At 34.2% G+C, this 14,058-nt stretch overlaps 1 protein-coding gene across 1 annotated transcript in view; it reads left to right on the top strand.

The window, feature by feature from the left end:
• The window catches only part of Lrp1b (LDL receptor related protein 1B), a 1,719,438-nt gene that overhangs the window by 1,409,443 nt on the left and 295,937 nt on the right, over window positions 1-14,058 (top strand). Inside the window, exons 44-46 of the mRNA XM_052181021.1 lie at window positions 8,672-8,864; window positions 9,354-9,479; window positions 13,900-14,028. Coding sequence (XP_052036981.1) covers window positions 8,672-8,864; window positions 9,354-9,479; window positions 13,900-14,028 — 448 coding nt within the window. The remainder of the gene's footprint in view (window positions 1-8,671; window positions 8,865-9,353; window positions 9,480-13,899; window positions 14,029-14,058) is intronic.

The following is a 14,058-nucleotide window of genomic DNA, read 5'->3' as shown; positions in this document are numbered from 1 at the left end:
CAGAAGGCCATTGAGGGAAAGGAGGATTGGACCTTGGTCATAGATAGCTAGGCACTGACTCAGAAAAGAAGATTCATAAAATCTAGCATTGAATACATATGTGATGTTTGAGGAATGAATTCAAAACCCATTAAACAGACATAAAAGGTACACTTTCTTTTAAAATTTACTGTTTATATTGTTTAAATAAAATACATCTCTTGTATGAAAGGAGGGAAGAATTTTTCAATCAAATATGAGTCATATTAGACGTGACACAGATATTCTTGTGGGTCAGATTCTTGTTAAGTCTGAATGACATGCTCCACCATGAAAGTGGTTACGTAAGATTTTATTAGTTACAGAATAAAAGACTGAATAAGTCAATTTACTTACAAAGTCTATTGATGCTGTCAACACGTATCTAGATGACAGTAAATAGAGGAATTGTCTTCTGTAGGTTGCAAATGCTATGTGATAATATGCTTATCTTTTGAGTAAGAGGAATATAGTGGTCTATAGGTCTATAATGAATATGTTCCAAATGTTTTAGCTGTTATGTTGTGCTGAATGACTGTTGAGCAGTGAAAGAAATCCCAAGCTCTTGTTAATTCTGCTTATGATCTTGCAACCCACCAGAATCATGAATTTGGAATTAGTCTGCAGAATCATAGGTATGCTGTGTTCCAGAGAGCATTACTCATGGATAATCTTAAGCTGTGTAAATGTATCTCACTGGCAGTTTTGAATAAGTATTACTTTAGAAGTTATAATCACAAGTGGGACAAGAAACTAACATAAAAATCTTTCCCAGTTGCCATTTAAAATGTTTGCAATGCTTATGGATATGAGATTTTCTTCTACCTAGAAAATTGTCTAAGGGATCTTTCACCATCTTCTCTTTACTAGGGAAATGAGGGACGCTTCTTTTTTTGTCTTTCTGCTCTCTCATTTTAAACATCAGGAGGATGAAAAGGAGCCAAAAAGTTTATTCAAAGACATGACATCTGACTCTACTGCCCTCTGATTTTAACTTGAGTTTAATCAACAGCAAAACTAGAATATATGCATATATATATTTTCCTCAAATGTGTGATAAAATACTCTGACAGAAGCAACAAAAGATAGAATTCTGTTTTGACTCACTGTTTTAGAATACAGCTCATCAGGATGGCAAAATCCTAACAATAGGAGCCTCGGGCAGCTTGTTATCTTACATCCACTTTCAGGAAGTCAACAACTGTAATTCCTCATGCTCAGCTTTCTTCTGTTTAAGCACTCCAGAACTCTTGTTTAGGAACTTCTGCCTACACTCTTTTTCAGTGAACATTCCTCCCCATTTAATCTAGTGGTAATTCCAAACAGGTATTGACAAAACTCCCCTGATCTTAATTATCTCCTGCATGTGTGTCCAGAGCTTTTTGTCTGAGATGATTTACAAATTACCGGGTTGATAATTAACAGTAACCAGTTTAATTTCAGTTGTCTTCATTAGAGCATATATTTTCTACTTCAAGTTTAACTGACTCAGTTCCCATAAAAGCTTGAAATATACTGAGGAACTCTGAGAGGTAGAAAATGGCATTCTTATTTTCTGTTTGAAGGCAACTTACCTGGATTGTTAAACTGACTATTGGAAGAGTTTCTAATGACACAAATGGAAGACAGAGCATTAACTGGGTATGGTATGCTGATGTTTAAGTTCCTGGGCTTCCTGAGTTTAGCACATAATAACCACAATAGGGAAGTTTGTAGGTCAATTTGAACTTTGTTGTTTTTCAAGTATAGTTAAACAGTAATTACATTTAGCTTTCAATACTAAATATTATTAAATACTACAGCTCTTTAAAAAAAGGAAAATAATCTCTTTATTATATTAAATACTTGTAAGTTTTAAGTTATTGACTTACTACCCCACTGCTCATTTCCAGGCTAAAACAGCTGCAGCTATTTCTATGAAATGCATAACATTCTTTGGTGCACAGCCATGTTTCTGGCCAACCTGTCATTTTGCTTAACGATCATTTATGAGCTTGTCAGGGAGGGAACCACTGGAGCATTCAGATGTCTCCCATATGACTGCTTTTATATTTTTTAACACACAATATCTGAGTGTACAGGCTATGTTGTATACCCTGTAAATCTGAATTTTCTTTATTGATTGATTGATTTTGGTACTTCAACCAAAAATAATACCAGTGCAGATATAAATGCCAAGGTGCAAAAGGCATGTGGCTAGAAATGTGAATTTCTGATGTATAAATTTCAGGTTTACAGTGCATACTCTCAGAATTAATTTTATTATTTATCTGGGAGAACATATGTGGAGTTAAGTGTCGATGCAAACAAATTTTCTAAAAAACATGATTTATTTTGAAAAATGGACCTATTTCTGGATTCAAAGTAAAAGTGCAAGCCAGGCGGTGGGGGTGCACGCCTTTAATCCCAGCACTTGGGAGGCAAAGGTAGGCAGATTTCTGAGTTTGAGGCCAGCCTGGTCTACAAAGTGAGTTCCAGGACATCCAGGGCTACACAGAGACACCGTGTGTCAAAAAATACCAACAAAACAAAACAAAACAAAACAAAAAATCAAAACAAACAAACAAAAAAGTGTATAAAACTAAGTTAAATATTGCACATTGAAGGCATTCATAAACAAAGCATCTGCATTGTCTTTGAAGATAATGATTAGGCTTGCAAGAGAGCTAGGGTTATTTTGGTAAGCACACTTAATCTGGAGATAGTAATGCATGATTAACCTTTAATCAGAAATGATATGACAGAAGCCAGGCAGTGGGGGTGCACGCCTTTAATCCCAGCACTTGGGAGGCAAAGGTAGGCAGATTTCTGAGTTTGAGGCCAGCCTGGTCTACAAAGTGAGTTCCAGGACATCCAGGGCTACGCAGAGAAACCCTGTGTCAAAAAATACCAACAAAACAAAACAAAACATCAAAACAAACAATAATGGTTCATTATTAGTGGAATCTATTACACATTACATATGTAATTAAACTTTATGCTATATTGCTTTCCCCCTTTAATGTGTCAGCAAATATTGAAAAGTAACCAGTGAACTAAATCAGTGTTAAACTTAATAAGAAATGTTATCATGGCAATGGACATTTGGTGACAGCTACTACCCATGAAAATTAGTTTTGACTTTCATCTCACTGGAAATTTTTATTATTATTCATCTTAAATTCTTTTTGAATATCTACATTGTTTATGTAAAATATGATACTGGTGAAATGGAGAAATAATGCTTTCAGTAATAAATTAAAGTGAGTTTTTATGGTCTCTTATTAAAACCAAATGTCTACATAATTAACATAGATCTTGGACATATTGGGTCGTAAGAAATTTTAGGTCACCTTGAGTAATTAACCTTGTCAATAATCAACCCACACCATTAATGAAATGATCAAAGTAACATTCATCACTGGCATTATTATAAATGTTAAACTAAGTATTATGCATCTATGGTGGGTAAAATTGGTTGATTTTATTTTTTACTGATCAATGCAGTAGGATCAATCAAGTGTCTAGGGTATCTGTAGGGATATTTCCAGGAAGGTTTAACTAATGAGGAAGACCCACTGTGATTGAGACTTACCACATCCTGTGGGCTGAGGTCCTAGACTGAATCAAAAAGAGAAAACCAGTGGAGCAGAAGTCTCTACATCTTCACTATGAATAAAATATGGCCAATAGCTTCATTTTTCGCAACCAAGTCTTCACTACCATAAGGAAAATTAACCATTCCTAAATGACACTTCTTTGAGGTGGTATTGTGTCTCAGTAGCCAAAATAGCAGCTAATACAACATTATATACATCATACACATCATTAAATAACTCCTTAGTTATGATTGAGAATACTGAAACGATGAATATATGAATAATCACAAGGTTTGATGGCAGGGTTAAGAAGTTCTTTATTTCTAGATTTATCTTTTTCTCCTTCACAGTTGTACTATCCTAGGTTTGGATGAACTTTTAAGGGTCTTGACTGGTCTTCCCGCAACTTCTTTTATTATTATTTAATTTAGTTTTCTACTTAAAACCTTTAAAATTCGAAATAAATTATAGCATTAGTCTATTTAACACTCTGAATGGCAGGTAATTATTCTCCAAACAGAACTAAAGTGTATAATGGAAAGGAGAGACCACATGACAGACCTTCTTAATGTCCTTCTCAGATTCTTCTTGGGATGTTTTCCTTAGAAGTCTAAGTTTGTGTCACTCAGCTTTTGTTTAGATTCCCATTGTTCATGTTTGCAACACTTATTGCTCAAAGCTCTTTCCTCTTCCACCTCTACCTACTAATCTTATCTCCCTTGACCCTGCATGCCACTACTGAACTTCCTGTTGCCATTTCTCTCCATTTATTACTGTAGTATAATCAGAAAGGTGTGAACAATGTTTCAAGCAGGATCTACTGAACTTCCCTCATTAACTTATGTTGAAGAGGATAAATAAGCTAAGTGCGACCTGTTTGTAAAGAAGAAAAAAGAGGTGTGTTTCCTTCACTTTTATTCATAGTACATATTTTATCAAATTCATTCATCTATCCCAGTTCCTTCAATATTTTCCACACCCTTTTCCAATCTAACTTCATGGGCTTTCAAAAACAAAATAAAACAAAACAAATTCATAATAAAAGATACAAAATAACACAAAACACAAACAAAACAAAAAGCACATAAAAGCCTACAGTATTGGATCTATACACTTCTTGGGTATAGGGCCTGCACTGAAGTGCAGCTAGAATACTCAGTGAAATTCCATTGGATAAAACTGATTTTCCCTTACCCAGTGGATATGAATTGCAAATAGCTTCTTGGCTAGGTGTGGATGTTCAGACTGCTCAGTTGTAAATGGGACTTCTTTATCAAACTATTCCAGCCAAGCCTTAGGGTCTGTGAAGAAAGGAAGACTATAATAGCTGGAACTATCATTGAGGCACAGCAGGGATAGCACACACAAGGCCGGAACAAGTTCAACAACACAAAATCCCAGCACAGAGAGAGTAAAGTGTTAATTTAAGCTGTGAGTAACAATATCTGTGTGGAAGAATTGCTCTTTTTTATTTTTACATTTTTCTCTTTTATAATTACTTTAGACAAATGTATTATGCAAGCATTGGCATCACATTGAATTATCTTAGAAGTGCAGATGTCACTTTTGTGTGGTGTACACACCTGAATTCCAGTACTTTTTAAGCTGAGGCACGAAATCATACATTGAAAGGCAGGCTGGCAACATTATAAGAAAAATAGTATAGAATATCAGGTTCCAATTAAATCAAATTGGAGGATTAAAATATAACAAAATAATTTTGAATTAAATTACATTTGAATAGCATTGATTTGTAGAACAGAAGTTACTCCTAGAGCCAAAAGACAATGATGTAACATTATTAGCTGTTAACAATAATTAACAGCTAATTTGGAATGATTAAGGTAGACTTTGGAGATATAAGGAGGATGGTATTGTTAATAACTTCATAATTATGATTTATGTAGGTGGTAGAGATGGAAGTGTATATCTTAAAACCATATTTGTACTGTTTTATCTGTTTCTCCAAGTATTTTGGTTGCTCTTTAACATTTTAGAAAATGTATTTTACATCATTTCTTCCCTCTCTCCACTCCATTCAACTCCTCAAATTTACTCCTTTTCCCTCTCCAGTTCATGACTTCTCCATCTTTAATTATTGCTGTCCTTTATATTTGTTTATATCTATTTTACCACCAAGTTTATTCTGTACTGCTCAGTATACATGTTTAAGGATGAATACTTAGAACTGGATAAACATTGGGGATTACTCCCTGGAGAAGAAAGATTCTCTGTCTTTTACCAGCTATTAATTTTTGATGTATTTTATCTAGTGGTGAGGGCTTGTAAAATTCCTCCAATTCTCATTGGCATGTCAACCAGTGTTGTTGTTCAAGGCTAATATAAGTAACCATATGGTTGAGATTTCATGGGGCAGGTTCTTTGTCATAAAAAGATACTAGCATAATCAGACATCCTGATTCTCTTGCTCCTAACATTATTCATCCTTCTCTCAGTAGTCATGAGCTACAGGTATAGAGGTTGGGTTGTAAATCTATCAAGTCGGAACCCACTTGATTAGGAACCCTGTTGCTAGTTAGTCATTATATTTTAACCACTTGCGGATTTTGGTAATGGTCTCTGCTAGAAAAAAGAAGCTCCTTCAATGAAAGGAAGGAGTTAGACTCATCTGCGTGTATAAGGGTAAATATTTAGAATAAAATTATAAGTAACACTAGTTTAGGATCATAACAGTGAAACACTCAACTGCCACCTGTGTAAACATACGCCTCATCAACCAGAAGTAGTTGCCTGGGTTCAGAGAACCAGACATGAATTTCTACTTATTGAGCAGGCCTTAATTACCATTAGATGCCTGTTGGAAAATGCTAAGACATAAGCACCGCTATTGCACCTTGGGGGATGTCTTATGGTCCTGGTCAATGTTGTGGTTTGTAGGTATCCCATTTGAGTAGGAATACTGGTATCTTTTTCCCCCTTCACACCTTAAATAGCTGCCTTTGGTACCATGGAGCTAGTCATCAGGAAGTAGGCTTCATGGTTAGGTCCCGTTCAGTTCCTGTAAATCCTCTTTCCACAGTTTGTGGTATTTTCTGCAGTAGAATCGTACCTCCAAGCTCAGGAATGCAACCAAAGACAACAATAATACTCTACACTGTTTTGCGACTTTGTATATTTTTTATTAGATATTTGCTTTATTTATATTTTGTATATTAACACCTTCCCATGTTACCACACTGAAAACCACCTATCCCCTCCCCGCCTCCCCCAGCTCTCTCTTCCCCCCTCACAAAATTTCCTGACTTGAATTCCCCTATTCTGGGTAATCGAGCCTTCACAAGACCAATTCTTCTCTCATTGATTACTGAAATGGTCATCTTCTGCTACATATGTAGCTGTAGAGGTGGGATCCTCTGGTTGGTTGTTCCTCCTGTGGACCTGCAAACAGACAGCCCAGAAAAGGGTGTCAGATTTCATTATGAATGGTTGCTGGGAATTTAACTCAGGACTTAGCAGTCAGTGCTCTTAACCACTGAGCCATCTCTCCAGCCCCTGTATTTTTTTTTAAGATAGCATAAGGCTTTTGAGGTAAGTATTGCCCAAGAAGCATAAGTTCATTTACAAAATATATACACATACTACTATACAGATTGTGTTAATTTTAAGCAATCATACAATAATATGATTCTTATGTCTTTTTCAGACATTTCTTAGTGTTATTTATCCCTCTTTCCTCCCCCTCCTCGATACTGTCCTCTCTCCCTCATCCCATGTTAAAGTTTCTCCCTTCTATTTTTCTTCCATTTTTACTTAGTAGCAGCTCTGTTCTCCTAGTCATTTTTCTGGGACTCTTTCTACCTTCACATAATCTCACCTCAGAAAGTTTTTTTTTTTTTAAACTTTCCTAATGTCTGTAGTTTCAATGGATTATATACTGCTTCCTAAAGATTTTTTATTTGATATATTTTTTATTTACATTTCAAATGATTTCCCCTTCTTCCTAAAGATTTAAAACTAGCATTTACAAATAGGAAAGAACATGTTTTTTGTTTGTTTGGTTGGTTGGTTTGTTTTGTTTTGTTGGGGATTTGGGTCTATTTCACTTTCCACTGTTTGGGTACTTCGGTATAATAATTTCTAATTTTTTCCATTTACCTCAAAATGTTATTAATTCATTTTTTCTTAAGTCTGAGTGGCATTCCCTTTTGTCTATGTATTACATTTTCATCATCCATTTGATAGTTGAAGGCATTCAGGACATTTTCCTTTCCTACCTAATGTGCACAGAGTGGTAGTGAACACAGCTGAGCAAGTATTTGTGGAGCAGAATGTCTGGTATTTTGGGAAGATGCTGAAAAGTAGCATAGCTAAGTCATATGACAAATTTATTTTGAATTTGAGAAAATTCTCCACACTGATTTCCAGCATGATTGCACCAGTTTGCAATCCCACAAATTGTTGACGATGGTTCCCCTTATCCCAAATCAAAGACCTCTTTTCACAAACCTTTTGTTATACTTAGGATAGAAAACTATCTCTTCCTAATTAAGTTTGATCTTTTCACTATTTTATTAATTTGATTTGGAAAACAACGTTTTAAATTTTACTTATATTGTCAAAATTGTAGTGGCTTCAACATTTAATTGTTATACTAAAATTACAGCCATTGTGAGATCCAGGGTCATGACGAATGTTTTCCTGTTTTTAGTAACAGGATATGATCTTTTTGAATTCTTATTAAATTCAAGTATTATTTTCAACTTCTATATATACTTTATGGACAAAGTTTGGCATTTGCATGTAAATGGCCTAGTTTTATTTCTTCCAAAAGAAATTCTTCTTTTATCATCATTTGTTTCTTTATCAATTTTTTTTGGACCCACAGGTCAGTAGATGTTAATTTTCTTATGCATCCTTTGCTCCTGTTTTTTTTTCTATTCATATTCTGAAGAAAACTTAAATAGGCAAAATAAATTATACAATGGGACTATGATGGGACATTCATGTGATGGTCCCTACTGTTGATAACTAATTCTCATCCCTCACTTTATGGGACAAAAAAATGTATCAATGCTTGAATATTTATATGTTGTGCAAACTATAATTTATTTCAGGTGATTGTCAAGTCTGGACCAGGAACTTTTCTTAGTCTGGCAGTTTATGACAATTATATCTTCTGGTCAGACTGGGGACGAAGAGCTATTTTGCGTTCCAACAAGTACACGGGAGGAGAAACCAAAGTTCTTCGTTCAGATATTCCACATCAGCCAATGGGAATCATAGCTGTTGCTAATGACACCAATAGCTGTAAGTTGTAATAGAAAATACTTTCTAACTCTACAACCTGCCACTTTTTCCTCTTTTATGGTATTACTCATTCTGTGATCTTATCACCTAAGAGATAATTTTCAGAACATGACTATCCAACTGATCAAAACTGTCTGAAAAGGTTAAGTATCTTCTATAGAACTCAGTTGGTCACCATAAAAACAATTTCTGTTTTAATTATTTATAAAATTGTACTCCACTCTTCTTTAGACCTCATATCTTTGAACTTCAAGGCTACTATTTTTGTGCAAAAACTATCTCCTTGGTAGGTTTGCATCTAGTTTTATAAATGCTGCAGTCTTGTAATACAGAATTGTTCAGTAGAAAATGCTTTTAAAATGCCACAGCATTCTAAAAAGTCCTGAGTGTCCTCTATGTTGAATCAGCTCACCAGTTTACTGGTTACTTATAATTAATGGAGACTATATATTCATTACAAAATATTACTCATAGGCACCTTCATTGCAGGTGAACTCTCTCCATGTGCATTATTAAATGGAGGTTGTCATGACCTCTGCCTTCTAACACCAGATGGAAGAGTGAATTGCTCCTGTAGAGGAGATCGAATATTGCTCGCTAACAACAGATGTGTGCGTAAGTAAGGAAGATCTATGTAATATATTCAAAATATATTGAAAATATAATATTGTACTGATAAAGTTTTCCTATCTTCCTACAGTGAATTTCAGTGTTTTGTCTGTTTATGAAACAATCTAGCTCATTGTAGTGTTTTCTTACCTTCATGTGATTAGTATCCAAATATCCAAGTAGTAACAGTATCCAAGATAATAACTTATAAGTCCCGGTGATTGAGGGCCTGACTATGTTAGAAACAGCGTCGGAAGTTCCCGCATACAAGATCATCTGCCAAATTATAGCTGTGACTCCGAGACTCTGGCAATTATGAAATTAATTACAGCTGAAATAAACTAGAAATCATGCAGGAGATCAGCAGCCATGCATGCAGTAAGCTTCTTCATAGTCTGTGGCAGTATATAAATGAGAGAGAATGCCTCATACAGCTTATTTGTAATCATTTCCAAACTGTTAATTAAGAATGTAATATTCCAGCCCTTGCACAATGTTTATTCCTCCCAAAGGCATTGCAGTCTTTAATTAGTACCATTACAATACACCCTTATTAACAGAAGAATTTCCAAAATAAATAATGGTTCAAGTATTTCAATATTGCCACGAAAAATTAGCAAGCAATATAAAAAAGGTTAATTTCCCTTTAACACTGAAACTTTGTATGTAAGAAAGGCAGAAAATGAAACATCTTGTTGGAAATTGGTGAACTCCTTTTCAGAATGTGCCGGTTTTGACACAGGTTTTCTTCATTTGTATTCTTTTCTTTTATCATTCATGTTAGGAAGTTAACAAAAGTAGTTATGTTTACATCATTAAAAATAAGTATTTTCATCTTTATCTTCATGCTTCTTTGTCCCTTATTTACAAAGGGGATCTTTTCTTATATTTGCTATGCGCCTTTTTGTTTTGCGAACTTGTATTACAAACAAGGGCACATCTTAGTAAAAAATAAAATTTTGTCTTTCTGTAAGAGTGTGTCAGAACCAAGAAGAAAATGCTGCCACTGTTCAGTGAATTTTTAATGCAGGTAAACAATTATAATAGAGTGTGTCTCAAATCCCCAGATCTCTTTGTTACCTGCACTTCTTTGAAGAGATCACACAACTACCTGAATTACATTTCAGTTTGGCTTTGTGGGCTGGGTGCTAATGATCAAGGCTGGATACCATGTGTACATGGGGAGCATCAGTCACACATTAGGATCATTCATCTACCTCTGAGGTCACATTGTAGGGCAGGGTTCATGCAGTGGCACTGATAAAAAGAGCAAGGGGAGTGTACAATATGCAGTGTAGCCCTGTTGTGACAAAAAAAATAATAAAAGTATGCATAATTGCCCCAAATAAGCTACCTGCTTCTCTCTGCTACTGAAGGGTGAGGCATCAAACAAGAAAAATATTTTAAACATGCAGAGTTGCAAGGCTATGGAACTGAAGTGTGGCACTGCGCTCCTGAAGGGGGACAAATCACTGTGGAGGCATTCTCGATCAATTATGTGTTTGTTTTGAAATCCTGCCATCCATTTGCAAAACCACAAAGTAGCTTCTGCTTTCTTCTTGTCAAACCATTGATGAGAAACTGGAGTGTTTCTGACACACGTTTGTTAACATTGTTCGTGAATGTTAGTGGTCCCTTTTATTTACTGACACATGTTTGAATATAGATGTAGAAAACATGTTCTCATTGTTGGCAAAATATATAGATATCTATATCTCATGCAACATTGTTAATGTTTTGGATCCAGTTAGCATCAATATCCATCACAGAACCAGGAAGGGCAAGCATGCTTCAATAAAATGCCCATCATGTAAGAAAATGTGATGAAAGGCAAATTGAAAATAGACAGACACAGAAAGTGTTCAGTGTTGTGTACCAAATGCAAGTATGAACACGATTTCACTTGGACAAAAATAATTTTGTATTATACATATCTATATATCTATATATATGTGTGTGTGTGAACATATTTCTATATATACATATATTCTATTTCCACAGAATTCTATTTTCTGTAATAAAACATTGTCTATAAGTGTCTTTGGGTGAAAAATCATTTATTTTATCTCACAACTTACTGTACATCACTGAGGAAAGTCACAGCAGGAACTCAAGCAGGAAACTGAAGCAAAAACAATAGAGGGATGCTGCTTGTCGCTTAATCATTTGTCATTCTTATACAACCCAGGACCAAGTTCACAGGTTTGGCACCATTCATACTGAACTGAACCCTCTTACATCAGTCAAGAAAAATATCTCACAAGAAGTCCCACAGACTAATCTGATCTGTGTCGTTCTTCAGTTGGGGTTCTCTCCGGAGGTTCCTCTAACTATATTAAGTTGACAACAACCTAATATCACAAAAAACATACATATGTAAAAATTATACAAACTGAAAATTGTGTTTCTCTAATGTATATATATATGTATTATATATATAAAGATATATTATGATATATATGCATATAAAGTGAAAAGACTCCATGAATTTGAAAGAGAGCAAGGAGAGGATTGTAGAAGGATTTGTAGAGAGAAAAGAAGAAGGAAAAATTATAAATTTTATACAATAAAATATCAAAAATGAAAATAATAAAATTAAGATATATATACACACATTTCTATTTATATTATATATATATATATATATATATATATATACACACACACATTTGTATCTACATCTATTTGCCTTCTTTGTATATGTCTCTGTGTACCTTTATAACCTCAAAAGAAATAATCAGTATAATCACTAAATACAGAAATTTTCTATCATAGAAATTTTTAATTGAAACACTAATGTACATGAGTTGTACATAATGTCAATAAAGATAAGTTAGAACTACCAGTAAACCAGTCTAAATTTTGTTCATTTCATAATCTAAGATACTTTTTCCAAAAGTATTATCAAAATCTTAATATTTTTCTCTTTAAATAGAGGCTTAAATTCTCTGTTGGTTGGAAATCAAAGTTCATTCCAAAATGAGGAAAACATTTGGTAAATATTGCATTGAATGAATTTAAATGAATGAATTAAATTATAAGTTTTAAACACATATGTAAGTATTATATGTATTAAAAATAAAGAAAAATTAGGAACAATAAAACCAGTGAATTTTAAGTAACATTAATAGGTATTTTATTGACTTTTTCATAAAGGTCTAAAACTAATAATAATTTGTTAAATTGAACTTTATTAACGACATGATAAATATACTCCAGGACATCACACCCAAAAACATTGGTTCCCAATTCTTGTTAATAAATCTATTTTTTGTCTATAAAGTTAAATTATTAGTTTCCCTAATACAAACCTTCAAAATCAGAGGAAATAAGATAAAATTCTTAAGACATTCTTAAGATAAAATTGAGATATGAAAACAATATTTTGCATTTTATCATTGTTTGCACCTTAAAGCAAATCATAAACAGAGACGGGGGGGTTAGAGGGAGGGAGGGAGAAAGGAGGGAGGGGAGAGAGAGAGAGAGAGAGAGAGAGAGAGAGAGAGAGAACATGTTCATTTTCCACTAACATTCTAAATTTTGAGCAGCAATTGTGTGTCAGAGGTGTTATGTTGTCTAAACATCAAATGTAAAGCTATCTAGGGTGTCATTTATTTTTACCATTTCCTCCAACTTCTCCAAAAGTTTTCCAGGTTCTTCCAGGCAAAAATCAGCTATTTATGGTGTTTCCAGGTCTAGGTTTCAATAAGAGAACTAGCTACTGGGTCTCAACAGAGGAAAATTGAATTAGAAGTAGACCAAGCAGGCAACGTATCTTCGTTGACATGACTTCTGATGTTAATGGTTTATATTGGGGAAATAACTTAAGAATGACACTCTTCGTGGGAATGTTTGTTTGAAAGAATGTGTACTAGTAAGGATACACTGAAGCATTGTTATAATAAGCAGAGATTATGTGTTTGTGTTTTTGAGACAATATCTCGTTGTGCAATTTAGACTGGCCTTAAACTTACTAGGGCCCACAATGGCCATAAATTAGCAATCCTCCTGTCCCAGGATCCAATGCTCTAGGGTTATAGTATGAACAACCACACCTGAGTAATTTTTTTCTTAAAAGGGAATTATTCTAAGCTAGACTGCTTCCCTGTATGTAAATTATCAAATTGAAACTACTGCATTCCTCTGCACACATATGATTGACAAATGCTTAACAGAATGTATAAACTGGCATAAAATAGTGATACAACTCTAAAAATACTTTGCAATCAACTCCCCAAAGAATTGCTGGGGTAATTAAGGAATGTCAGAAACTGCTTCTGTTAATTTTTAGCGAAATGTTAATGATTGCTATTCACTTCATTTTTATATGTTTATATTGTAATTTTATAATTAAACTCGAGGAATACAATGCTAAATAATATTAAAATAATTTTTATTATTCCAATTCTTACTTTTGATGTTTCAGCTAAAAACTCTTCTTGTAATATCTACTCTGAGTTTGAGTGTGGAAATGGGGATTGTATTGACTATGCCCTCACCTGTGATGGTATCCCTCACTGTAAGGACAAATCAGATGAAAAGTTACTCTACTGTGGTAAGTGTTTAACAAGGACTTTTATGCTGC

Source organism: Apodemus sylvaticus, chromosome 5, assembly GCF_947179515.1.
Source record: "Apodemus sylvaticus chromosome 5, mApoSyl1.1, whole genome shotgun sequence".
In the NCBI taxonomy this organism is placed as follows: Eukaryota; Metazoa; Chordata; class Mammalia; order Rodentia; family Muridae; genus Apodemus; species Apodemus sylvaticus.
The sequence above is the reverse complement of the archived record's forward strand: the minus strand, read 5'-3'. Positions and strand labels throughout refer to the sequence as shown.